The sequence below is a fragment of the Benincasa hispida genome, chromosome 9, assembly GCF_027475165.1.
Source record: "Benincasa hispida cultivar pf3 chromosome 9, pf3_genome.v1.1, whole genome shotgun sequence".
In the NCBI taxonomy this organism is placed as follows: Eukaryota; Viridiplantae; Streptophyta; class Magnoliopsida; order Cucurbitales; family Cucurbitaceae; genus Benincasa; species Benincasa hispida.
In genome coordinates, this window is record NC_143486.1 from 67,590,773 (window position 1) to 67,614,427 (window position 23,655).

Sequence of the window (23,655 nt, forward strand, 5' to 3'; positions counted from 1 at the left end):
ATTTAGATGATTTAGCTATTTCGTGGAGTTGGAGCTGAAAAATATCCAATCTTTTTTTTTTTTTTTTTTTTTTTTTTTTTTTTTTTTTTGAAAAATGGCAACTATACTTTAACGGCCGATTTTCATGGACTAAACCTATGATCTTGATTCCTTTTTTTTCACCCTTATCATAAGTGGTGGGTCTACTGTTAGCAGTTCCCTATTCAAATACAGTATCATTGTAATTTTTATCTTTCCCTTTTGAATTATACCATTTGAATTTGAACTATTAATCTTTTTATTTTAGAAATATTGTTGGTTTATCATTTACATGTTTGAAATCAGTTATATAATATCTTTTGTTTTTTTCTCAAATATACTGTATTTTTGTTGCTTTCCCCAATCAGAAGGTATTTCTATATATTATTCTTTTAAAGAAACTGGTTGGCTCATTGCTTCATTAGTTTGCTATTTTTTAAAAGAAAAAGCGGCTGTCTATTTTTCAGACTTATGTTTAATTTAGTTATTTGTTTAGTTAACCCATAGTTTTAATTGCATTCCATAACATTCTTGGATAATTGATTAGTCAAAATGGAAGGTCAAAATGAAATCTGGCCTAGATTTAGAAAACACAAAGTCTTTTAACCTTTTACTTATGTCATCTCCTAATAAAATTACTAAAATATCAACGAATCACGCTCGAACGTTCTTCTTCTTCATCTTCTCCTCGCCAAAACGACAATGGATGAAGTTAGAAAAATTGAAGCTCCACAGTTTTTTCGATGCCCACTTGATAAGTTAGAAAAAATGGACCTCACTCCTTATTCCTTGCTTCTCGCTCATTTGTGCATACAAAATAAGTTGTGAAAATCAGAGTACAAGGAGTGCAAACAAAGTCCCAAATGATTAGGAGAAAAAGTGATCATGAATATATAAACAAACAAAACCATCTCCATTAGTACGAGATCTTTTGAATGAAACTAAAGCATGAAATCTTCAAATTTTACATTATTTATTTTATGGGTAAAATACATTTTTTGTCTCTAGGTTTTTGGCGTAGCTTCTCTTTAGTCTTTAGGTTTTCAATTGTTACAAATTTGGTTCTTAAGTTTTGAGTTTTGTTTCAACTTAGTCTCTAAGTTTCAAAATGTTATAATTTTACTCTTGTGATTTGAGATTTGTTTCAATTTGGTCCCTAGGTTTCAAGATTTTACATTTTTAACATCAATTTTTCATTAAAAACTCATCTTCAACCATGACTTCAATTTCTATTAATTAATTAAAAATAATTATGAAGTGAAATGATATAAATAGTGAAACTTAAATAATTATAATTCTTTTAATGAATATTAATTTATCAACATAAATCAATATTATAGACGAAAAATAAGTATTTAGTGAATACTCGAGTTAGGTGTAAATTTTGCAACATAGAGACCAAATTGAAGCAAAACTCAAATGTCAAGAGTAAAATTAAAACATTTTGAAATGTAAGGACTATAGTGAAACTAAACTCAAAACTTAAGGACTAAATGTATTATATTTTAAAATATAGGGATTAAATAAAAACTAGATTAAAAATATACATACCAAAAATATATTTTTTCCTGGTTTTAAAAAAGCGAGAATTTAAAAATAATAAGAATGAGAAAAAGTAATAATAAAAGTTTTGGGAGTGAATTTAAATTTAAAGGTAGAAAAACAATAATTGGGTAAAACTAAAAACTAACTTTGAAGTTTGAAGTTTGAAGTAGGGCACTAGCTATCCAAAAATCAACGTCGGGTACCTCGCGGCTTTTAAATGGTTTTCCTGTCTATTGAAAATTTTCATCAGAAAATCTCAAAACGCATATCTTCCGGCTTCCGTTTCCTATTGTCCCAGGTCCCAAGCCCAGAACAGTGAGACTTCACCAGAAAGACCAACCCCATTGATTTCCTCTAACAAAGCCTTTGTCTTTTCTCCCAACTGTTTCTGTTGATAGAATGTCTTCTGAGGATCAAAAGCCGATAAAGAAAGCCAAACTGGAGCTAGACGAATCGGATGACGGAATCAGCCTTGGTGCCCTTTTACAGGAAAAGAGGAAGAAACACTTTAATGTGGCTTCTAAACTTCTCTCCAAACCGAAGAAGGAAGAACTTCAGGGAGTAGATGGGTCGGGAAAATCTCCCAAATTAGATTCTGGGTCTGCTTCCAAGGGCTCCAAGCTTAAGAAAGAAGAGCGTTTCAACTTCCTTGACGATGATTTTGACGAAAAGCCTGCCAAAAAGATCTCTGCTACGAAACGTGATATGGTTCATACATCTTTCTCTTTGGCTTTTTCTCGCATTTTGCTTCCTTTACTGAAAGTAGAGAAGTCGATGTAGAAGATAATAATAGGGAGTTTTATTAGAATGTCTCTGGAGATTTTGAGCAATGTGTATCTCTAGCATGCTGGATTTGGACAATTGTTAGAAACCCCCATTTTTTCAAAGCTTCTAGCGCAGAATTTTGGGCTCATAATGTTATATTTTCTTTTTTATGTACATTGAAAGCTATTAACATGTTTGCTTTTTTAATGGGCTGGGGAGACAGGAATTGAAGAAGAAGAAGAAAGTGAAGGAGGAGGAGAAGAGTAAGAGCTCCAAGAAGGAGTTGAAGAGCCTGAAAAAAGAGACAAAGCAAAAGAAGGTATATGATTTGCCTGGTCAGAAGCGTGATCCTCCAGAAGAGGTATTATACAATGTTCATGTTCTATTCTAGTTTTGGTTGCATCAGTTTTCTGTTTGAGAAATCTTTAGCTGATGTTCTTCATGTACTCTTGGTTATTCAGAGAGACCCTCTGAGGATCTTCTATGAAACCCTCCATAATCAAATTCCCCATAGTGAAATGGCACAGTTTTGGTAAGAAAGTTGCCTCTAATTGTTATTTCTATGGTATTATTATTATCTTTTTTTTTTCTTTAACAAGATACTTGAGGATAGTTTTGATGGTATTATGAACTATGTGATTGTGTTGCCTTAGCATTAGTAAGCTGGCTAGAGTAGTTTTGATTCCTTGAAGATGTTTTGTTTTGTTTGAAATTATGGATTGCTTAATGTGTTATAAGAACAAAAGTGTTTATTTGTGTGCTAAGGTTTCTAAGAACACTCTAGTGGACCATTTTTACTGGTTGAGTTTCTTATTTGTCAATAGAGATTGTCCCATCATGTATAGGTTTCCAAGTTTTCTTTCATGGTTCTAAATTGATGGCTACAGCATGGAAAATGCATAATTAGATGTGTTCACGTTGCTTCGTACCTTGTACCTAGTTACATTGGAGCAACTCATATGCTGAAATTTGTATTTGATTCTGATGGTCGGATAGTTTCTGGTACCAACATAAAATTTATAGCATTCTGTATACTGCAAGGTAGACATTGATTCAATAAACATTTTAGATATCAACAAGGTGAAAGAATTGGAGCAGTGACAAGTTTGGATGATCTATATTGTTTGTACATAACCAACTCTATATGGGGAACTGTACACAACACATTGAGTTTTTTTATCGTATCAATTCTTGTTTTAGGTGTGGAATGTTGTTTTTGTCATATAGCTTTAAATACGTAGATAAAAAGGATGAATAAATTGGGATCCTCAAATGTACACATTGGTAATGAACTAGGGAGTTATAAATTGAAGTTTTTTTATAGTTGCCAATGCTGGCCTCAGCTCGACACAACATAATGAGCAGTGCACTCTATCTTCCTCCTTGGAAGATTTCTTTTGGTATTCTGTATGAACTAAGAACTAAAAAGGGGCAAGTACTCTCTAGTTTACTATCTCATCTTTAGTGAGTCCCAGAATCTCTCTACATAATGTTCTGCAGATATTGTCAATCTTAAGCTAAAAAGTACACTAAACAAATACTTTGCTGTGTGTGATCATACTGTTCACGAGTGTAAGATATTAAACTGTCTATTTTTCTTTTTTAATCAAAGTGGCAATGGAATGGGATTTAGTTTGTTGTTTATTGATGCTTATCATTGTGGCCTTGTGTGGATGGATGAGTATGCAGGATGATGGAGTCTGGTTTGTTATCCAAAGAAGAAGCAAAGAAAGTCTTTGAAAAGAAGCAGAAGAAGGCACCATTGCAAAAATTGAGCTCCCCATTGAAGACTGTGAGTGCTGTAAAGAGCGTCACGAAGACTGCCATTGTCAAGAAAACTGTCCAATCTTCTTCGGTTTCTTCAGATAAAACGACGAAAGTGGACTCCAAAGTCATGACAAAACTGTCGAAGAAGCGCAAGTCGAAAGATGAAAGTTCTGAAGATGATTCAGACGACGACTTTATAATCAGTCGAAGCATAAAAAAGAAGCCCAGAGCAGCCTAATGCATATGTAAATGAACAATCCCTTCTATTCAGAAACTGATTTTAAATTTCTGATTAGTTGTTCCAAAACATTGCATCGACGTTTTAATGATATTGACACTTATTTGGCCATTTTTCTCCCACTATGTGTATGTATATTCTTGCCTATTTACAGTTCTTGTGCCTGATTCTAGACCTCAATAGCTAGTGGGAGCAATTAGAAATAGAAGATTATTTTTTTTTTTTTGGGAAAAATTGAAATGCCTGAAATAAAGTGGAAATCGAAACTTGCCAAAGTGGAAAAGGGGGAAAAAAAAAAAGAGATGAATCACTAGTCGAGCTATTGATCAATGTCTCTCAAGAATAAATGAGTACGCTTGTGTGTTTCGACGAGAATATTGAAAAAACCTAATTCTAACTCCACGTAAGATAACCAAAATATGATTGAGCAATTGACATGATACATACAACATCAAAGCATGGAAAAGTTATAGCTTTTTATTTTTCACTTCAGTTGCAATTTTTTCAAGTTTCATGCCAGTCCTTCAATTTATTTATTCACTTGTTATCTCAATCATTTCTCATTCATTCTTCACCAAAATGGGCAGCGTTTTTAGAGTATGTACTAATAGATTTTTTATTTAATGGAAGTTGGAGGGCTATAATTGATAGTTCGATAGTCAGAAAAATCAAAATGGACTGATGAAATACGATAATTGATATGCAAGTGAGTTGATTTTAACCATTAGTATATAATTATGCATGATTTAGACTATTTATGTAAGAAAACTATATATATATATATATATATTCAAAGGCTGATGATTTGATTTTTTGTCCGCTCAAATATAATTTTACATGCTCTTCATTTTAGATAAGAGGTTCAAATATATGTATCTCATCTCTTTTAGGTAAGAAAGAAAAGAACTACATAAGTATGTTTTATAATGACTAATTTTTCATCTATGTCAAAAATTTACACAAATGCCTTTTGGTCTTATTATTAGGTTACATTACAATTTTAGTCTTCACACTTTTAAATTTGTTTCTATTTGTTCTAAAAAAATGTTTATCAACTTACCTGGTGTTTGAACTTTCAATTTTGTATCCAATATGTTATCAGTCATGAAATGAGAAGGATATTGGTTATTTTTTTATTTAAAAAAATTGGTAAAACCGTTGGGGGAATATAAAAATTTGAAATTGTGGTTTTGATAATAAGAGACTAAATAGTGGAGGAAATAAAACTAGAAAAGATTAAAAATATATATATTAAAAATGGTCCTTTGATAATAAATATTAATATTAGTTCTAATGTAAAAATTATTGTAATTTGAACAAAAAAAAAATCAAATTTTATTTGTGGAGAAACAAAAAAAGAAAAAAAAGGGTCAATAATGGCATGGCATAATGGTTAAAAAACATAGGAATAAAAGATCTAATACGTACAATTTTCAAAGATTGGGACATTTTTTAAAATTAGTATTGTTGTGAAATTGAGTACAATGGATATAAATATAATAATAATAAATAGATAAATATAATAATAAAATAAAATAACTAAAAATTGTGAAAATTTAGTGAAAATTTGGACTGGAGTTCTCACCTATTTATGTGATTTTAAAATCCACAAAATACCACTATTTATAGACAAAGTGACAAGTACGATGTAGTTTTACCTTACACCAAATATGAATATTTATTTTTATAATATTTATAATAAAGATTGTATAGTAGTCCATTTTTGCTAATTATTTCACAAAAGAAAAAAAAAAGCTGTATTTATCTATTCATGGATATTGTTGTAATTGAACAATAGTCGGGGGAAGTAATAACCGAGTAAATCTCGACGGTCGATCCATATAAAACAAAATCTCAACGGTCGATTCCTTAACCGGCAAATAACAAAACTTAGTTCAGCACTTTTGAGTTGGGCTTGGGCTTACAATGGGCCGGTCCAGGTTTGTGAAAATGAAACCCTAGAAGCTTCTTTTCACTCTTATATATGGCTTTTAAATGCGTACTCGGACCATGTAATTCCTCTGTTTTTCTCTGTGTTTTTGGTATTATTATTATACTGCAAGTGGGCGAAAAAGCGGCGAACAGATGATGATTCTATAATTATGAAGAGGAGCTTGCAATTACATTTTGTTTTAAATTCTGCAAGCAATGCTCATTCTCATACTTCCATGACTCTGATGTTCCAAAGCTTTTTTGCCCCTTCCCTATTTCTTTCTGATTCTTCATCTTTTGTGAATCGCGATCTTTGGTTGCACTCTGCATGCTCTGTTTTTCTCACGAAATCGTTTGTCACTCGGCTGTTCATCTTTTTCTATGGAGATCATAATTGTGGAAATTTGTTTTCTTATTCTTACACGATTAATTTCATGAATTCATTTTAATGCTATGAAAAATGTGTTTGTAAAATTAAATATTGAATTCATTTTAAATTACTAAAATTGAGTTTCAGAACGTGATTCCAATCGTTTTAAAATTACTTCCAAACATGGAGGGAAGTGATTTACAAATTCCTAATACTCAAGATTATGAGCATAGACTTTCCTAATACTCAAGATTATCAGATAGTTTAAGTTCATACAATTTGCTTATTTTGCCAAAGAAAATCCAATTGTCAGAAAGAAAGAAAGAGAAGGCAGGACTCAGGAGGCTGGATAATTGTTATTGAATTTGAATGTATCGAAAGGTTAGGGTATGGAATAGAAAATGTTCTTAGAAATTTTACAACTCTCTTTCATAATAATAATAATAATAGTGAATTATAATATTTACTCCAAAAAAAAAAAAATAGTGAATTATGCTATTATTATACTGAAATTTATTTATGATAGAATGCCACTATTTTACAAGATCACTATATTATACTTTAATGTGATGCGATTAAGTGTACCTAATGACTTGTTTACATACATATTTGTGAATGATCAAGTATAAGATACTATAAAAAAAAGGGTAATATGAGAGGCAAATAGCATCTTATTTTACAATTCGTCCTAATAAAGGCAAATAGGCAAAAACTATGAGCATGGAATTAGATTGCATACAATTTTGATATTCCATTTAGAAATCAAAAAACTATTTTCTCTAAAATGTGCTAGTTGAAAAATATAACATTTGAAAGGTTGACAATGATTGTACAAAAATTTATATAATATTTATTTTATTTAAATATTGTTAGAAAAAAACGATTATTTTTAAATATAGAAAAAAAAAAACCAGTTTATTTACTATAGAAATAGTTATATTTAAAAATATTTTCAATAATTTTTTCATTTAAAACAATTATATAAAAAAAAATTAAATGTTAAAAAGTGGAATAAGAACAAGATAGGAGGAAAAAGGTCAAAAAAGAGAAACAGTGGAATAAGATTTTTAAAAAGAAAAGGTCACTGCCAAGTAGCTGTTGGTAGGGTCGGCAAAAAAACCCAACCTGACGGGGAATTTATTTGGGGTCTCGTTCGAGAACGGGCGGAGATGGGGACAGTATCCCCACCCTGACCCCGATCAAATTTATATATATAGGGCCCCGCGGGAATTTATTTGGGGTCTCGCTCATCCTTCCCCTTCGTTGAAGTCTGCAACGAACCCGCAGGGACTTCGTTTCCCTAACGGGGCGGGAATCCCTCCCCTCCGTTGAAGTCTGCAAAATGAATAGGGCCCGCAGGGACCTCGTTTCCCCAACGGGGGTGGGGATGGGCTCATCCCTCCCTTCCGTTGAAGTCTGCCACGAATAGGGCCCCGCAGGGACCTCATTTCCCCAATGGGGGTGGGGATGGGGGACAATTTCCCCTACGGAGCCGAGGACGGGGGACGCCCCACGGGGACCTCGTTTCCCCAATGGGGGCGGGGATGGGGGACAATTTCCCCTATGGGGCCGAGGATGGGGGGCGCCCCCCGCCCCACCCCGACCTCGTTACCAACCCTATTGTTGGGAAACTTATTCGAGTAAAGGCCAATCTCAAACAACAAACAATGAATTGACAAGTTGATTTTGCTCAGTTTCAACAATTCGATCGTTTTTTAATGGGTTATATGAAAACGTCAAACAAAATGCCAAATCATGGTCTTTCATGAAGATTAATGCCTAGCCCCGTTGAGGATCGTCTCATGTTTCTGGATTCGAATCCTTTAACAAAGTTAAAAACTTACATCAGTTCTTGATCATTTACCTTTGAGTAGTAATCCTAATCGAGGGAGCACTAGGCATACAGCCCTCCAAAGGGATGGCAAAATCAATCTAGAAACCAAAATTTAGAACTACTACTCTACTCTAATAGCTATACATAACTGTACTGTCATATGGTAGGAATATTGCCGTTGACCAAGTTTTCATAACACAATCATTGAAGTTGAGCCTCATTACAGTACCTCTTGAAACTCAAAGCCTCATCAGCCAGAAACTCGCTGTTAATGTTAAATCAAATCCATGATTGATTAGTGAACGTATATGCAAACGAAAAAACAAGAGGGATAGAGAGAAATAACTTACAAAATTCGTTCAGCCATTTGCAATGGCTCCCATCTAGGACTCCAAGGATACTCAGTAATAAGCTGTGACTTGATGGGTGCACCTTGGGAGTTGAAATGCTGAAAAATATTGAAAGAAGTGGGGGGAGGGGGGGTCTTAAAATCAATAATCCATGAGTGGATTATTATAAAAACATGTAGGACCATCAAATATTAATAAATATAAGAGGCCATCTCAACAATGTCATTCCTATTCATAACGAACAGAAAAATTCATGGAAATAGAGTTACACAAATTGCACCATCTATCATGTCATTTGATCACCTCTAGATGCAACCTTATAAAATTTAATTTACCAAAGATTCCTTTCATTAATCAAAATGTACAGTCTTAAGAAAAAATGTAAACGAGAATGGAATGTGTGTTAATTTTTCCAAAAATATGAAGAGGAGTTTGGACGACCACAGGAGACATGATGGAAAACAAACAGCATAATATTTATGGCACTGATCATATCTAACTAGAAAGCAAAGTTGAAATATACAAGAATTTTCAAGATTCGAGACAAAATTGCTTTACCTGAGAACTTTGCAGCACCAGAGAGGGCTGCTTCTTTGGAAATTGAGTTGAAATGAGGATCTGGACCTAGCATTAACAATAAATTCCCAGAAACATAAGGGAAGGAAAATGTAGAAAATAGAACTTTTAATAAAAGATTGATGATAATAGCTGCCACATAGTCTCAAGTCTAGATTCAACCATGTTGCCGATCAATGAACATGAACTGCATTTCATGCCCTTTCTTACCAGACCAATACATACTATCTCAGTTGAATTTAAAACCTAAAGAATCTATTTAGAATCCTTTGTGCATGCGTGCGTGTGTGTAATAAACCATTAACCGACAAGAGATTTGCAAGTCCAGAATATATTATGTTCCTGTAAGTTACTGTGCCTTTGATAACAAATGAAAGATTTGTGTGAAATCAAATCACGAAATTACCTAGAAGATTGAAACACAAAATGGAGAAACAATGACTGGGTAATGCTGAGTCAACATAATCAGATTTGACCTCATGAACTTTTCCGAGGTTCACCTATGGTCAGAGTCTAGGTGGCGTATTTTATGCACAAGAACGTTGGAAGAATTAGATAATGTTTCATGGAGATGTCACTTTGTTGCGAAGATTTGGGGAGATTTCTCAGTGGTTATCATTAATAAGCAAAGTATGGTAGTTGGGATATGCCAAAGCTTGTCAGCTTCTCTAACAGACTGCAGACAGTGTTCTTCGTTATTGACGGGAACATCAGCTTAGAGAAAATAGATGAACCTTGAAGAATGCAGAAAGGTCTTGAGCGGAAGTTAAAGAGTGTTGCTCTCTCTGAATGTTCTCTACAAAATTTTATTTCCTTTTCTTTTTTCCTTTCAATAAATTAACCACTGTAGCGTTTGTTGTTGAGGGATCTTTCATTCCAGGAATCTCTCTAAGAAAGGAAAAACTTAGGGCTATTCTTGTCATCAATAGATCTGGAATACTGTACCAGATACAAGGTAGTGATCATCTCCAAAGTTAATTGTTACATCTGATTCTCTACAGACCAGGGTATAAAGCCTAAAAAGGAAAGATTTTGACGAGAATTCAAGATGGAGAAGCAGTTATTCTGGTTGAGAGTTAAAGAAAACTGTCAAAAGCAATCACCAGAATCAACGAATCATTACGTGAATAAAATTCTTTTTCAATAGTAAATAATTGGAAAAGTTCCACATAACATGAATCTTGATAGTGATGGGATGCCACATTAAGGATATTGAAGGTCACTTAATACCAGGAATGTGAACACTCCGGAGGCAGTGATAACTGTAGCCGTTCGACAAAACACCTAGAAAACAAAGAAATTCATTGCATTAGTCCCCCGCATCTACCACCAGAACCACTTAAATTAACAGTTCAGTAACAACTTTAGAAAGAAAAATAAGATGGACGGAAAATTTGTATGAATCCAACCGGGTCAGCTTCTAAAGGCCTTCCGAAGAAAGAGTCCAATGCCTCTATAAAGCCTCTCCTAACATCAATCAATGAAACTGCCTCCAGAACCTTCACCAAACGATAGAAGTATAAATATCCTATTTTAGGCCACCCCAGAGAGAGTCATCTGACACCAAAAAAAAAAAAAAAGAAACCAACCTGTTTCTCAAGACTCTCTTCTAGATGGGGGAGATATTCAGCCATGCACCTTGAAGTCAGTTAAAACAGAAAAATGAAATCACTTTTAGCACTCAATCCTGACAGCCATAGAGAGAGAGAGAGAGAGAGAGAGTATCCTACATTCCATCTATCCATGAAGGAAGTTTGATGTCCTCGATGGATAACAGAGCCTTCAACTCAGACGTAGAAACCAGTTTCAGACGAGGTGCAGCAGGAGTAGTTGCATATTTTCTCACCACAGGATATAAAACCTGTGAACAAATGATGCGAGAATGGGAAAATAGAGGAAAGCAAAGACCAGAAGTTCAATGACAAAAGTTAAAGGCAACCTGCAAGAATATCTTCTGTGGATACCTCCACGGGCATCCAGGTATCATCTTATTAATATTAATGTCTACCAGCGGCACTGCAAATTTGACCTCCTCTGGCTATGCTAAAGTTCAAAGGCATAGAAGCCACATGTATGAGAATAGAGAGAGAGAATAGAGTCCTTAGTATTCAACTATTTACTGATAGTCAAGGAAAGTATAACCATATACTATAAACTATTACCTTCTCAACACCTGAACTCAAATGCATTTCAATTCCCTGCAGAAAGGAATAATGAATTACTTTCGGTTTTAGTTAACCAATGTAAATCAAAGAATCTTCTTAAGATGAGATGATAGATATCCGTATAAAGGGAAGCTTGGCTAAATACAGGAATACATAGTTATATGCAAAAAAAAAAAAAAAAAAAAAAAAAAAAAAAAAAAACATACTGAGGATGGTTAACCTTCTTCACTAATATTTTTCATGTGTAAAATATCTATCCAGCAGCAATTGTCACATTCAGGTTCCAATTTCCAAGGATGAAAATATATAGTTTTATACATCTCGATAGACAACCAGCAAGAGCATATTATCAAGAAACTGAGCCCAAAACCCCACCCCTTAAACTCATAAACTCATGTGATTGATCACCAATTTAGAGTAAACAATCCATCAAATGTTACAATGAAGAACAATACCTCCCTCGATAACATAGTACAAAGTTCAAACTTCAATCTTTCATCATCAACACTTTCAACACGTTTCCTTTGGTATGACACATATCGATCCCTTCAAGAAAGTAAATTTGCCTTTTAAATTCAAGATGAGTTACACTCAAGGCATTAGAAAAGAAGGCATCATCACAGGAAAGCCGTGAAACCTCAGTTCTTGAAGGAGGCTAGTGAGCCGAGATGGATCTTTGCTGTTCCAGTCACTTAGACTGTTTTGTAATGACTTACGATCTCCATCTCCTTCAACATCCTTACTTGTGAATGGATGGAAATTTTCGTCTTCTGGTCCAAACATAATATCAGGAGCAGAAAACGGTGATTCAGCATTGTACATGATGTCCCCTACGACATGTAACAGCTAGCTACGGTAAATCTATCAACTATTCAGTACAGGGAAAGGGAAAAGAATTGACAGTATATCATGATAACTACAATGGAAGACAGGTCTTACATTTGACGAATTCAAGGCAGTAAGGCATGACTAAGGTGAACCTATCGATAATTCCAGGGTAGTGTCTACTGCCAGACCACATATGCTCAATCTGAATAACCGAAACAGTAAGAATAAATGATAAGTTCAACGCAATAATCCGTTCTCTTTCCATTTCCATATGATAATGACATTAAATACTATCCTCGTAATTGAAAAGTGGAGGAAAGAAAGAACTCTATTACCATCCCTTTCCGATCAATTCAGTGAACTGATCTAATTCCAAACCACTACACACAGTTACCATCAATTTCAAAGGCTAGAAAATCTAGAAATTGTTATTTAGTTTTCCAGGAAGAGATAGGAATTCGAAATGTTACCTTAACGGGGAGGGGAAAGTGGTTGAGCAGGTAATTGATATGAGCAGCAATGGGAGGAGGTACAGTATCGGAGGACATGGCCGTAGCAGCTGAACAACGAAGCTATCAGGTTTGTCGCCGTCGATCGATCTGGAGAACCACCGTCAAGTTCAACCGAAACAACAATGAACTCCTGATTCGCCTCAAGAAATTCACACCACTCCCTTCTTGCTGCACAGAGACCTCGATTTTCGATCAAAGAACAGCTCGACAAACCAGAAAGCGCTGCCCCTCTCCACGAGTTTTACTGAACCGCAATTCTAAACTGCGACTTCGGTAAAGTCCAACCGCCAAATGCGCTAATGGGCTTGATTTAAGTTTGGGCCTCATACAGACGCAACACAATAATGGGCCTGGTAAGAAATTCTGGCCCAACAAGGAAAGGGCAAAATCGTCAATGTCTAAAGGAGAAGGAAACCCTAAAATGACGTGCCGAATCTCCTTTAAATAGTACACAGCATATTGTATCAGTATTCTGTTCATCGTTTTCGATCTTTAGGGCACAAAGTTGCCTTCTTCCCCTGCAACAGCTTCGTGTTCTTATCTCTTTCTTATGGCTTCTGCTTCATGTACTGCGTATCTTTTGTTATAGTTTGTACTTGATTATGAGCCAGATGACGAATTTGGATTCAAATTCTCACGACGGTCGTCTGAGACGCATTACGTGTCGCTACTGATGCAATGATCCACTTTTTCTGATGGTCTAGTTTTTGTACTTCTCTTCTTGTATTTCACTTTGTGTTTTATTTTCTTTCGAATTCTGAGTTCGATTTTCTTACAGTCTGATCGTTGCAAGCATAGTGATGATGATTTAAACATGTCCGATCAATTTAATGACTGGAATATCAACCTCCTACTCATACTGAATGCTTGCTTTTTGTTTTCTTAAATCCTATCTTGAAATGTTACCTTTCGGTTTTCAGATTTTTCGTTTTCCTTCTGGTTATGTATTTTGTTTGAGGTGGGGCACCATGAGGAGGAAACTAGTATTTGGCATGAGATTGAAGGATCGGTGAATTTGAAATATACAAGTTATAAAGTCCTTTTCATTCTGAGTGCCAAACACCAGCTTATAGTGATCAAACATGCCTGATTATTAATTATTTCGGTTTAATTCATAAAAATCCATTGAATTTATAATCCCTGGATTTGAAACTAACTTTTTGTTTTCAATATATTAGTCTTAGTCATTTTGTGTAACAGCGGGAGTACAGTTTTGAAAATCATTTTGGGTAGATTTTCTGAGAAATTGGTGTTAGGAAAAGTCTGTATGCTTCGTAAATATATTGTTTTCTAAGGTCCTCATTTCTTAATCATTTTATTTTTTAGTATTGTTTTATTTTTGTTTTTGTTTTTTTAAATTAAGTGTTTACTTTCACAATTTTTTTTGTTATGTTCAAATTGTTTTTAAAATTTGGTTAGAATTCAATCGTTCTATTTAGAAAATAAATGTAAATAGGGTAAGAATATGGATCAAATAGGTCCTCTTTTGTAATTATTTTATTTATATTTTTAATAATTAAGCCTATAGATATTATTTTTACTTTAAAATTTTTTTGTTTTTGAAATGTTGTTAAGAAATCAATCATTCTATTCAAAATATGCAAATCAATGTTCAAAAAATGTAAATCAATGTAAAAATGTGGATGAAATAGGTCTAATTTTTAATAATAAAAAAAAATTAAATGATTATCAAATGAGGTTCAAGGTTTTAGATTATTGTTTTATTATATCATTTATAATAATTCCCATGCCTGGTAACATTTTTAGTATATTTTGTGCTTCGGAGGACTAATTATTTTTCCAAGTTACAATATGCTGCGGTGGACAAGGAAACTTTATAAGAAAACATATGGAAATCGAGTGGAATAAACGACTTTTCTGTGCCATAACTATAAAAAATCCAATTCAACCGATTTGGATTTCAATAAATTAATAATGATAGGGTCTTTATTCCTAAGGGGTTTGTACATGGAATGTATTTAACATGTGATAATATTTATTCAACGCACCAATTGTATCTATAAATATAGAAGGATAATAAGAGTTGAATTCGTATTTACACGTAAAATATGGTAGAGATTCGATTTTTGCCTAATGGTGTTAACGGTGGTCATTCCAGAGACCAAACCTGAATTCATGGAAAACAAGAAAAGATCTCGATCAATATTTGAGAAATTACATTAGTGAAGAACTAAAAATGAGTAGTTTACAAACAAACCTGTATCTTTCCATCGGAGGTACCAGCAAGTAGCAATCCTCCATCATCTGAAATTAGCGAAGTAATCTTTGTGTGGCTACCATTAGCAGTACTACCTAATTTAATTGAACCAATTTTTGTGTATTTTTCTTTCGACCATATCTCTATTAACATGCCCAATCTGGAGGCTGTAAACAAGAAGTCGGTGCTTACGGCCATGTGATGCATGTCAACTACAGTTGAAAAGGATCCTACTGGTGTCTTGTTTGACAGCGAAAATATCTTTCACATTGACAAAATCGAAAGTAAACATGTTATTTAATTGAATAATAATCATTATAAGTATTTGATTCAATGGTATCATATTAGTCTGTTGATTTGATGTACCTTTCCTGCTGTTCCATCCACTACTGAACCAGCAGCGAACAGTAGGTCCCCTTGGAGGTGTAAGGAGTAGATGTTTTGTTTCCAAAGCAATTTTCGTACACCAGTATAGAATGTGCTTGTAGTATTTTTGGACAAATCCACCTCCTGCCAATTAAAAGTTGAACTCATCATAAAAAAGTACCCTTATTGGTTGAAATTTGTAATTCCCTTTATTTGTTCTAGGACTTGGGTGTACCAATATGCAGTCACCAGAGCAACCGCAATAGACTTTATCTTCTGTTAAGGCCAGGCACTTGACGTATTTGTTGAAATTTATATGCTTTGGTATTCCAGAGAAGTTGAACACCTGTAATAATAATCCAATCCAACACATATATTAGCAAGAGTATTGATTCTTATGGATATTGGTTCTTCACCTATGGTAGCTTAAACCACGGTTACCTTAACGCCAGATCCTTGAGAAACAAAGCATGCGACATTGGCATTAACTTTTAAGTCATAAACTGGCTCCTTCACTTCGTGGACTTGAACACACTGTATTTCTTCAGATTTGATGATCCATACCTATAAAAGTGGTGGTTTTCTGAGAATTAATGGTGGAAGTTCGATCAAAATAAGATTTGCTTTCAGATGCAGTGAGAAAGAGTAAGGCCACCAGTAGAACTGGAGCCAAAATCAGATTGAATCTTGTCCCTCCGAATGCTAATTGATCTGATCACTATATTGTTTGAAGAAACCAAGTACCTGGTTTCTCTTTTAAAGAAAACTTGATCATCAAAAAGTTTACCCGAATTGTTTTGTCTAAGGAACCGCTGTATATTGTGTCCCCCGAAGAGGAAACACAAAGGCATGTTACTGCTTTTGTGTGCTTGCGAGCTTCTTGGATTAACCTTTTATTTCCAGCATCCCAAACCTAAAAGCATGATATCCAAGTATATGTAGTAAGAAAATATGGTGATTTTACACGTGATCTTAACTTAGACCAAGGTAGCATGTTCAAATTTATACCTTGATGGTTCCATCCGAGTGACTGCTTAAAACTCGCCCATCCAAATGAACCAACGACAAAACCTCTCCATTTGAGCTGGAATCTAGTGCACCAACTTCAGTGTAACTCCAGAGCTCTGTCTAATGGACAGAAGATAGAAGAAGATCAGTAGTAAATCATGCATCCACTTTTAGTACGAACTAAGAATAGAACCATTTCCCCCAACCCGACTTACTGCATCAACAGATGGCAAGTTCATCAAGGCTTTCATTATATCATTGACGACCGATGAGTTTTTCCTGAGTTTTCTCAACGTTTTATTGATGGATCTTGCATGAAGTCCTAGTCCCTCAAGTGCAGCTTCATAATCGATAACGAAGTTAATTCCATTTCAACAAAATATACATAATGTCAAAGTCACAAACAAATGTCACCTGGATCGCTGATGAAAGTTTTTAAAGCAAGACATGCCAAAATCTTATCCTCCAGGCTATTAGAAGACTGTAGAACGTTTACAAGTTCATCAAGCAAGAACCTGCGAGCAGTCTCTCGTACCCCAGTTTCTGGGAGCATCGAAACCATGTGGCAGAGCCAAGAAACGATGACAAGACAGGACTTTGCCATCTCTAAGGATTTACTCTTCAAGCATTCTTTCATAACTTTAAAAATGTACCCCCTTTCATGGTTACAAAGAACAAGTGCTACCCTTTTTTCCCATACGTTGATTGCCTTCTCTTCCTCCTGTAATATCCAGATTTAGAAACGAAGGGATGTACAGTGAAATAAGTTGCTTAGAAATTATAAATTCTTAAAAATGCAAACCTCTCTCTCTGATAATTCGTTGTCAGGCTTCCTCAGTTCCTCGTCCTTCATTAAAGCATTGTAAGGCTGATCAAATCCTGCAAGTTTGAGCAACCACACTTTTGTATAGCACTTTCCTGAGGAAGTCAATCGCCCAGATAAATATAATAAAGCATCTACAGCTGCAATTTGAGAGCTATAGTTGTCATTTCTATGAAAAGCTTCGAACAGTGCATCTATAGATTCTTCTCGGTAAATGCTCATTTTTCGTGGTTCAACCTAACACAAAGCCGGATTGTCTATTAGTTTCCATGTGGAAAATGATTTTCGCATGCAAGCTATTATAGGGTTTAGTCAAACCAGTAGATCCAGCTGGAGAAGAAGAGAAGCAATGCCCGGGTGTTGCTCAGTTGCAGCCATTTGAAGATGTGTGACAAGTGTATGCATCGTACTGAATGCTCCTTCATCTTTAATTTTCTGCAAAATTTGATTGCATTGTGTCCTCCTGTAATTTCTCAACAATCACAAGGAATTGAAATCGAGTTATGATGCGGAATTAACCAGATACAGATATTGGATAAATATGGGAATGTGTAACATGTCAAATACCATACAGGCCATATGGATAATTTCTAATCAGGTTTCAGGAGTTAATAATGCTTTGTTGCTATTTTAATTTAAGAAAACTGGCTGTAATGTTGCTTATGGTGTTTGACATTACTCGTACAACAAAAGTTATTGATCCAAACCATAAATTCAGGAGAAAATAAAATAAAATAAAGAAGAGAAGTTTCAGAATCAGTTGATTTTCAGTAGTCATAGGCTGCTTAAACCTTTACCTAAGGTTATGAATAACAAAAGCTTTATTTTCTATTATTCGTTCATGAAATAAGGAATAATAGAAATTTTTAGGACTGGTTACAGACAAATTTTGTTTTCAAGTGAATTAGTATTATTGTACCTATTCATTTGAACCAGCTCTGACAGAAAAGCCACACACAAGCCTCTATCGTCCTCATTTCCTGCATGAAATAGCTCAAGAATTGGAGCAAGCTCAATCTTCTCTGCAATTGAGTCCTTGCAACCTTTGTCACCTCGCATACAACATAAAAGTATGGAAAGTATTGGCCTCCTCACTTCTGCCTCATCCAGAAACTTAACTAATGCAGGGATTCCTTCAGCAGAGATAAGATTCTCCACATTTCGAGATTGGCTATTTTCATCCCCTCCCATAAAAACCTGTTCAAGCATTGCGATAGCAGCATCTTTTGGCTCTACTACAAATGGCAGATCATCAAAATCTTCATTTTTCTTTTGAAGCAGCTGGGCTAGGGAAGGTATAAGGTCATGAGCTGACAACTGAGTAAATGTGGGCCTTAGCAGGCACATAAGAACAGAAGCCTCTGACAATCCACTCGTCAGCAAAGATGCTAGGCAATCAAAATCTGAATCTAGACTACTAAGGGACTCTCCAACACTTCCATCTGCACAAATAATCTCAGAAAGAACATAAATCGAGGTTCTAAGGACTTCTCTTTCCCGAGAATTTAACAGTATTTCCATAAAGCCGTTCACAACAGCCAATTCGGATAAGTAGGAATGGACTGCTAGGTCACCTTTTGAGTCCTTCCAGAACCCTGCTATAGCGAGCACAGCAGTCTCACATTGTTTCAAGTTCTCGAAATTACAAAGACAAGAGACAAAAGGTTTTAAACTGTTAATGATTTTCTCGACAGTGGCTTGAGATATTACACTAGTGGGCGATAAAGACACTGCTTCTTGCATTAATCTTTTGCCTTTTTGGATAAGAAACTCGTACGTGCTGTTAAGAGGACCGTGAAATGATCGGCAAGGAGTAGATGCCATAGAACTCCTCTTTTTAAAGGTAGAACCAACAGTACTTGCTGATGTACTAGTCCACAAATAATCCTGAGCAAGATCAGAATCTTGTTCCTGCCAAGATGTTATCAGTCTTTTCAAGACATAATTCGTTTTGGGCATTACAGTTGAAGATAATGGCTGCCGCGTAATGGGGCACGTTGTATTTCCTCTTTTCAACCATTCCTGAATTGCTTTTCTTTCATAAGTCTGTCCAGTTTCGAGAGTAACAGGATCACTGAAAATCTGACCTGTTATGGGGCATACGAAATCTTTGGGGGGTCGTACTATATGTGTCACATTCTCAGACGACCGGCTTCTGCTTTCCTCCTCAAGTTTATCGATTGAACTGTTAACAATTTAAGAAGTTTCAAGGCACTTATCTTGTATAAAATAACAGCTCAAGTTAGTGGAAGTGAAATATTGTAATTACCAATTCTTGAAGTCTTGGCAACTCACGTTGTCATAGTTTGCATTGTGCGTTTGCTTATATTTTCTCCTGTGGCGATCTTTCTTCAAGTAAAAAATTAAAGAGCAGTTGCAATTAAAAGACAGCTTTTCCAATTGCAATTGTGCAAAGGGAAAAAAATGAAACAAATAACAGAAATACATAAAAAAAGAAGTGTTAAGAAAGCAAGATTAGCAAGAGACAAACACTCACTTCACCATCAGATTCTACCGAACTGAAGCTGTAATCGCTTCTTGTAGCTGGTGATCCAAGGACAGAGGTAGCATCACGTTGTTCGCCAAAACGACTGGATAGCAGTCGCAATGTACGCGATTCACTTTTCTTCTCATTTGTTGTTGGAGAGAGAACTTTCGGTGAAGGGACTGAAGGAGATGTAATTGGAGAAAAAATGGTGGGAGAATGTTTGCGATTCTCCATTTTCGACACCTCCCCTTTAAGTTCTATTTGCTCATCCTCTGATGTCCTTGTGCTACTAGGCGATAGTAATTTATAAGTCGCAGTATCGCTGAGATCATAAGAATCGTAAGGTTCCTGTTCAGAATCATCCTCATTCTCCTCTAACGAATCATTCTAGCAAGATAAATCAAAACAGAGCTTATGTTATTACTGAGTTACGACTCAAACCAGAAGAGTTCCTTCTGGTGTATATATGTAGACCTTTCTAGCAATTGAAATGATGATAAATGAAATTTGAACTTGAGACAAACCTGAGAATACCACCCTGCAAATTTCTCTGTGTTGTTGGCTGGACTAGAAGTCCCCTTTGGCCTGTTTGAAACCCAAATATTTAGTTAGAAAAAGGAAGTAACAACTAACAAATTGAAAATAATTACAATACTTATTCACTTGAAAATTTTACGATAACCAATAACTAGTTTACATTTGCATTTTTAGAGGAGTCATAATGAGAATTTTGGAATCCTACCTACTTGATTCTGTTGCACCATCTTTAGATTTTGGTATGATGGGTGAAAACCCGGCATTCTTGGGTAAAATAGGTCCAAATTTTATGTAATCGGGAATTGAGCGGCTCACTTCATGAAGAGGAGTCATAGGTGGCTCTGCGATTGGCAACATTTGGGCAACCTTCTTGGTGGAGCTTGAATCATAATTCATACAGTCCTTGAAGTATTTAGCGAAGAGCCTCGTATTCTCATCCAAAGAGTCTCCATAAAGCTGCTCCAACTTCTGTAATTTCTCTGCTTGATCAGGCCTAAGCGAAAATATCAAAGATTCATTGGAGAATTGATCTAAATCAGCTGTGAAGGATAAATCAGAAGAATCAGGAATCAATTCGATCACAAGTCTGTGCCTCTCCTCTAAATACCACCCAACAATTGAGCTCATGTGCGAAAGAAAGAGTTCTTTCCAGAGTTCAGGAGCAAAATCATTGCGTGAAAAGAAAGGATCCACAATAAACATCTCAAGAATATGGAGGACTGAGTTGTGAACATTTCCTCGCAATTTCCAGAGATATGAAAGATTTAGGTGGGCCCATGCAGAAAGGTAGAAATTGGGAACCCCGGCAGTTTTCTCGTTAGTGTTCAACAAGGCACACACTTGAAGCATCTTCTCCGCATGGTCAAGTCGTGCAAGTTTAGTCTCCAAATTGGATGTGTTTAGAGCCTCCTCAAGGGCTTCAATACCCCAATCCAAATTAGCCAGCACTGCTTGATCAGAGTACCTAACATCTGTATCTTTGTCATTGCTTCCACCAGCTGCCAATCTCTCAGCACACTGCTCTTTGTGAAGGTTTCTCTGCTCTTTGTTGATCAAACGACCTCGGGTGAAATCATCAATGGTGGCAACCAATATCCTCGCAATGTCCTTCTGGTCCATTGCGAACCTATATTCGCCAGCCATCCTTCAACACAGTTCTCCCCCCACTTCTCTCTTCACTTGTGTTAAAACCTAAGATGTAAAATCATTACTTCTGTTAGCTTTTTCTTCGGTTGCTGCAAGGAAGGAGAAGAAATTGGATAAAGGAAAATTGTTCATGTATCCAAAACTAGAAAGCTATATTTCTTTATCGAAACTACAAACACATCAATTTCACTCGACAATTCTTCATCTACCAACAATCAAATCAGCCGATAAGAATTTTGTTACGAAATAAGCGGCACAGTTTACAACGGATTATAAGGACACAATTCTACCAAAACAATGAGAGTACAGATGTATGACTGCTAAAAATTACGCAGATTCAAAATATCAACGAAAATTAGTTTCAGAAACAATCGTACATAAGAAGCAATGAACAGACATCCAATCGAAGTTGATCCTGGACTTTTCTTCAGCTAATCAACTTCACATTTTGTCACAAGAATCACTAACCAAACTACAGAGAGAGAGGGGAGGAGAGAGACTACGAAGGATTAGGACATGGTTCGACTAAAACAATGACAGAACTATACAATTACACAGAGCGAAACACATCAACAAAAATCAGTTTCAGAAGAAGCACTCGTGCAAACAGTGAACTGACCTGCCGATCAAAATGAAAGTCAATCCAGGACTTTTTTTTCTTCATCGAAGCAACTTCATTGTTGTGAGAATCAGTCAGCAAGATATTCTTGCACATAGAGAGATGAAGAATGATTGATGGCCGGCAGCTGGATGGGGGTAGATTTAGCTGCCGGCTGCCGTTTTCAGAGAGATAATCAAACTGAAGACTTGCAATCATTTCTTAATTAATAACAATCGCTTTTAGCATTAGAATTAAAAATTAATAAGGAATTGGTCCATCATATGAAGAGAAGTAAATAAAAAAATAATCAAAGATAGAGAGAGATTAACAAACTTAGAAAGAGACAAAAAAAAAAAAAAAAAAAAAACATGCGAAGAAAAATAAGAGAGAAGGAAGGAAGAAACAAAACCATGGATATTTGAAAAGAAAAAGATGGAGCAAAAGAAGATGGAGAATGAAAAGATTGGGTTGATTTCTTGAGAGTTGGTAGAGGATGAAAAGAGAGAATGTAATTAATTAACTATTTTATAAATTCAATGTGATTTTTCATTTTTAGAAAATCATTATTGCACATAGTTTTGAGCATTAATGGGATGTAATGTAATTATGTATTGCTAATTTTCCATCTTTCCATCCATGCATGTTTTTTTTTTTTTAATAAAATTATAATTATATATTTTTAATAATGTTAACCCAATCGACCGTTGTTTGTTATTTAACAAAACAGATCGTCGATCAAATTTGATAATACACCGTCTGACCACCTTCGATTCAGCTGATTTCGATCGTTCAGTTCGGTTTTTCGGATTACTTTGCTCACTCCTAGAATTGGTAGCCTCGTTTTGCGATTGTGAAAAATTGTATGTCATCGTCATCGTTTTATCAACTGTCTTCAAATTTCCACATGACCAAAATGCCATCTTTTGGCGAGAAATTTACCCACTCCAAAGCAAATTAAGTTATAATTAAATTGCTATTATAAATATTATAAAAATAAATAGATATTCATTGCTTAGTGTCTTAAAAGTCATGTGTCAATATTCATGTCGTTCATGTACGTTGTAGTTATTCATTCTTTGGTGTCCATGTAAAACCACATTCTACTTGTCACTTTGCCTATAAATAGTGACGTTTTGTGGATCTTAAAATCACATACATTGATGAGAAATCTACTTCAAATTTTCACTAAATGTTCATAATTTTAGTTATTTTATTTTATTATTATTATATTATATTTTCTCCATATCCGTTGTGCTCCTCAATTTCACAACACGTTATCAACACAAGTTCTGTTGCTTCTATTCGCTAAAGGTAGGTCGGTTTTTTCTCTTTTTATTATAATTAATAAATTAAATGTTATTTCGCATATTTAGTACATATTAAATTTCTAATATAAATAAAATATTTTGTGATGGTGTTATCGTGACAAACCTTACAAAATTAGAATTCTCAGCCCTTAACATTAATGGTAATAATTATTTGTCATGAGTGATTGATGTCGAAATTCACCTGGATGCTATGAATTTGGGAGAAACAATTAAAGAAGAAAATACAACATCCAGTCAAGA

General features: G+C 35.0%; 3 protein-coding genes and 2 non-coding genes across 9 annotated transcripts; 3 read left to right on the top strand and 2 right to left on the bottom strand.

Moving 5' to 3' along the window:
• The first annotated feature begins 1,731 nt into the window (after positions 1–1,731).
• Positions 1,732–4,444, top strand: LOC150034026 (uncharacterized). Its single transcript, XM_090317405.1, has 4 exons — positions 1,732–2,271; positions 2,552–2,689; positions 2,790–2,860; positions 4,018–4,444. Exons 1-4 carry the CDS (start codon positions 1,963–1,965, stop codon positions 4,331–4,333), a joined length of 834 nt encoding a protein of 277 aa, XP_090173531.1. The 5' UTR covers positions 1,732–1,962; the 3' UTR covers positions 4,334–4,444.
• A 3,937-nt stretch (positions 4,445–8,381) lies between these two features.
• On the bottom strand, positions 8,382–13,151 carry LOC120085176 (BRCA1-A complex subunit BRE-like protein). 3 transcript variants are annotated; one of them, XR_005483839.2, is made up of 14 exons: positions 12,859–13,151; positions 12,500–12,590; positions 12,198–12,390; positions 12,016–12,106; positions 11,558–11,593; positions 11,335–11,433; positions 11,126–11,256; positions 10,985–11,033; positions 10,805–10,894; positions 10,609–10,679; positions 9,802–10,454; positions 9,378–9,443; positions 8,820–8,917; positions 8,382–8,734 (listed from the first exon to the last, which is right to left on the bottom strand). XR_005483839.2 is itself a non-coding variant. In XM_039041063.2 (13 exons), the coding sequence occupies exons 1-13, from the start codon at positions 12,934–12,936 to the stop codon at positions 8,671–8,673; spliced, it is 1,140 nt and encodes a 379-aa protein (XP_038896991.1). In that variant the 5' UTR covers positions 12,937–13,151; the 3' UTR covers positions 8,382–8,670. The 3 variants fall into 3 exon arrangements, 2 of the variants coding, with proteins under 2 accessions (XP_038896991.1, XP_038896992.1); XM_039041063.2 differs by lacking the exon at positions 9,802–10,454 and having other exon boundaries at positions 10,626–10,679; XM_039041064.2 differs by lacking the exon at positions 9,802–10,454 and having other exon boundaries at positions 10,626–10,679; positions 12,198–12,410; positions 12,859–13,148.
• Positions 13,152–13,504: 353 nt separating this feature from the next.
• On the top strand, positions 13,505–13,601 carry LOC120087429 (small nucleolar RNA Z161/Z228). The gene has a single exon (XR_005484570.1). It is a non-coding gene; the product is annotated as a small nucleolar RNA Z161/Z228 (small nucleolar RNA).
• A 91-nt stretch (positions 13,602–13,692) lies between these two features.
• LOC120087424 (small nucleolar RNA Z105) lies at positions 13,693–13,763 on the top strand. The gene has a single exon (XR_005484564.1). It is a non-coding gene; the product is annotated as a small nucleolar RNA Z105 (small nucleolar RNA).
• A 1,027-nt stretch (positions 13,764–14,790) lies between these two features.
• LOC120085174 (putative E3 ubiquitin-protein ligase LIN-1) lies at positions 14,791–22,582 on the bottom strand. 3 transcript variants are annotated; one of them, XR_005483838.2, is made up of 17 exons: positions 22,106–22,549; positions 20,546–21,575; positions 20,328–20,388; positions 19,813–20,190; positions 19,585–19,664; positions 18,235–19,500; positions 17,634–17,778; positions 17,295–17,552; positions 16,907–17,213; positions 16,708–16,832; positions 16,493–16,608; positions 16,272–16,397; positions 15,926–16,048; positions 15,720–15,830; positions 15,485–15,628; positions 15,119–15,379; positions 14,791–15,028 (listed from the first exon to the last, which is right to left on the bottom strand). XR_005483838.2 is itself a non-coding variant. In XM_039041062.2 (17 exons), exons 2-17 carry the CDS (start codon positions 21,481–21,483, stop codon positions 15,011–15,013), a joined length of 4,461 nt encoding a protein of 1,486 aa, XP_038896990.1. In that variant the 5' UTR covers positions 21,484–21,575; positions 22,106–22,582; the 3' UTR covers positions 14,791–15,010. The 3 variants fall into 3 exon arrangements, 2 of the variants coding, with proteins under 2 accessions (XP_038896990.1, XP_090173926.1); XM_039041062.2 differs by having other exon boundaries at positions 16,493–16,612; positions 22,106–22,582; XM_090317800.1 differs by having other exon boundaries at positions 16,493–16,612; positions 20,546–21,531; positions 22,106–22,471.
• Between the last annotated feature and the right edge of the window lie 1,073 nt (positions 22,583–23,655).

Coding starts and splice junctions, on each gene's coding strand:
- LOC150034026 (XM_090317405.1), top strand. CDS start 1,963: ATGTCTTCTGAGGATCAAAAGCCGATAAAGAAAGCCAAACTGGAGCTA. Junction 2,690..2,789: donor AGCGTGATCCTCCAGAAGAG/GTATTATACAAT, acceptor TTGGTTATTCAG/AGAGACCCTCTGAGGATCTT. Junction 2,861..4,017: donor AGTGAAATGGCACAGTTTTG/GTAAGAAAGTTG, acceptor ATGAGTATGCAG/GATGATGGAGTCTGGTTTGT.
- LOC120085176 (XM_039041063.2), bottom strand. CDS start 12,936: ATGTCCTCCGATACTGTACCTCCTCCCATTGCTGCTCATATCAATTAC. Junction 12,591..12,858: donor ACTTTCCCCTCCCCGTTAAG/GTAACATTTCGA, acceptor TCGGTTATTCAG/ATTGAGCATATGTGGTCTGG. Junction 11,594..12,015: donor GTACTATGTTATCGAGGGAG/GTATTGTTCTTC, acceptor TCCTTTCTGCAG/GGAATTGAAATGCATTTGAG.
- LOC120085174 (XM_039041062.2), bottom strand. CDS start 21,483: ATGGCTGGCGAATATAGGTTCGCAATGGACCAGAAGGACATTGCGAGG. Junction 17,779..18,234: donor GAGCTGGTTCAAATGAATAG/GTACAATAATAC, acceptor GAGAAATTACAG/GAGGACACAATGCAATCAAA. Junction 15,629..15,719: donor GCTCTGGTGACTGCATATTG/GTACACCCAAGT, acceptor TTTAATTGGCAG/GAGGTGGATTTGTCCAAAAA.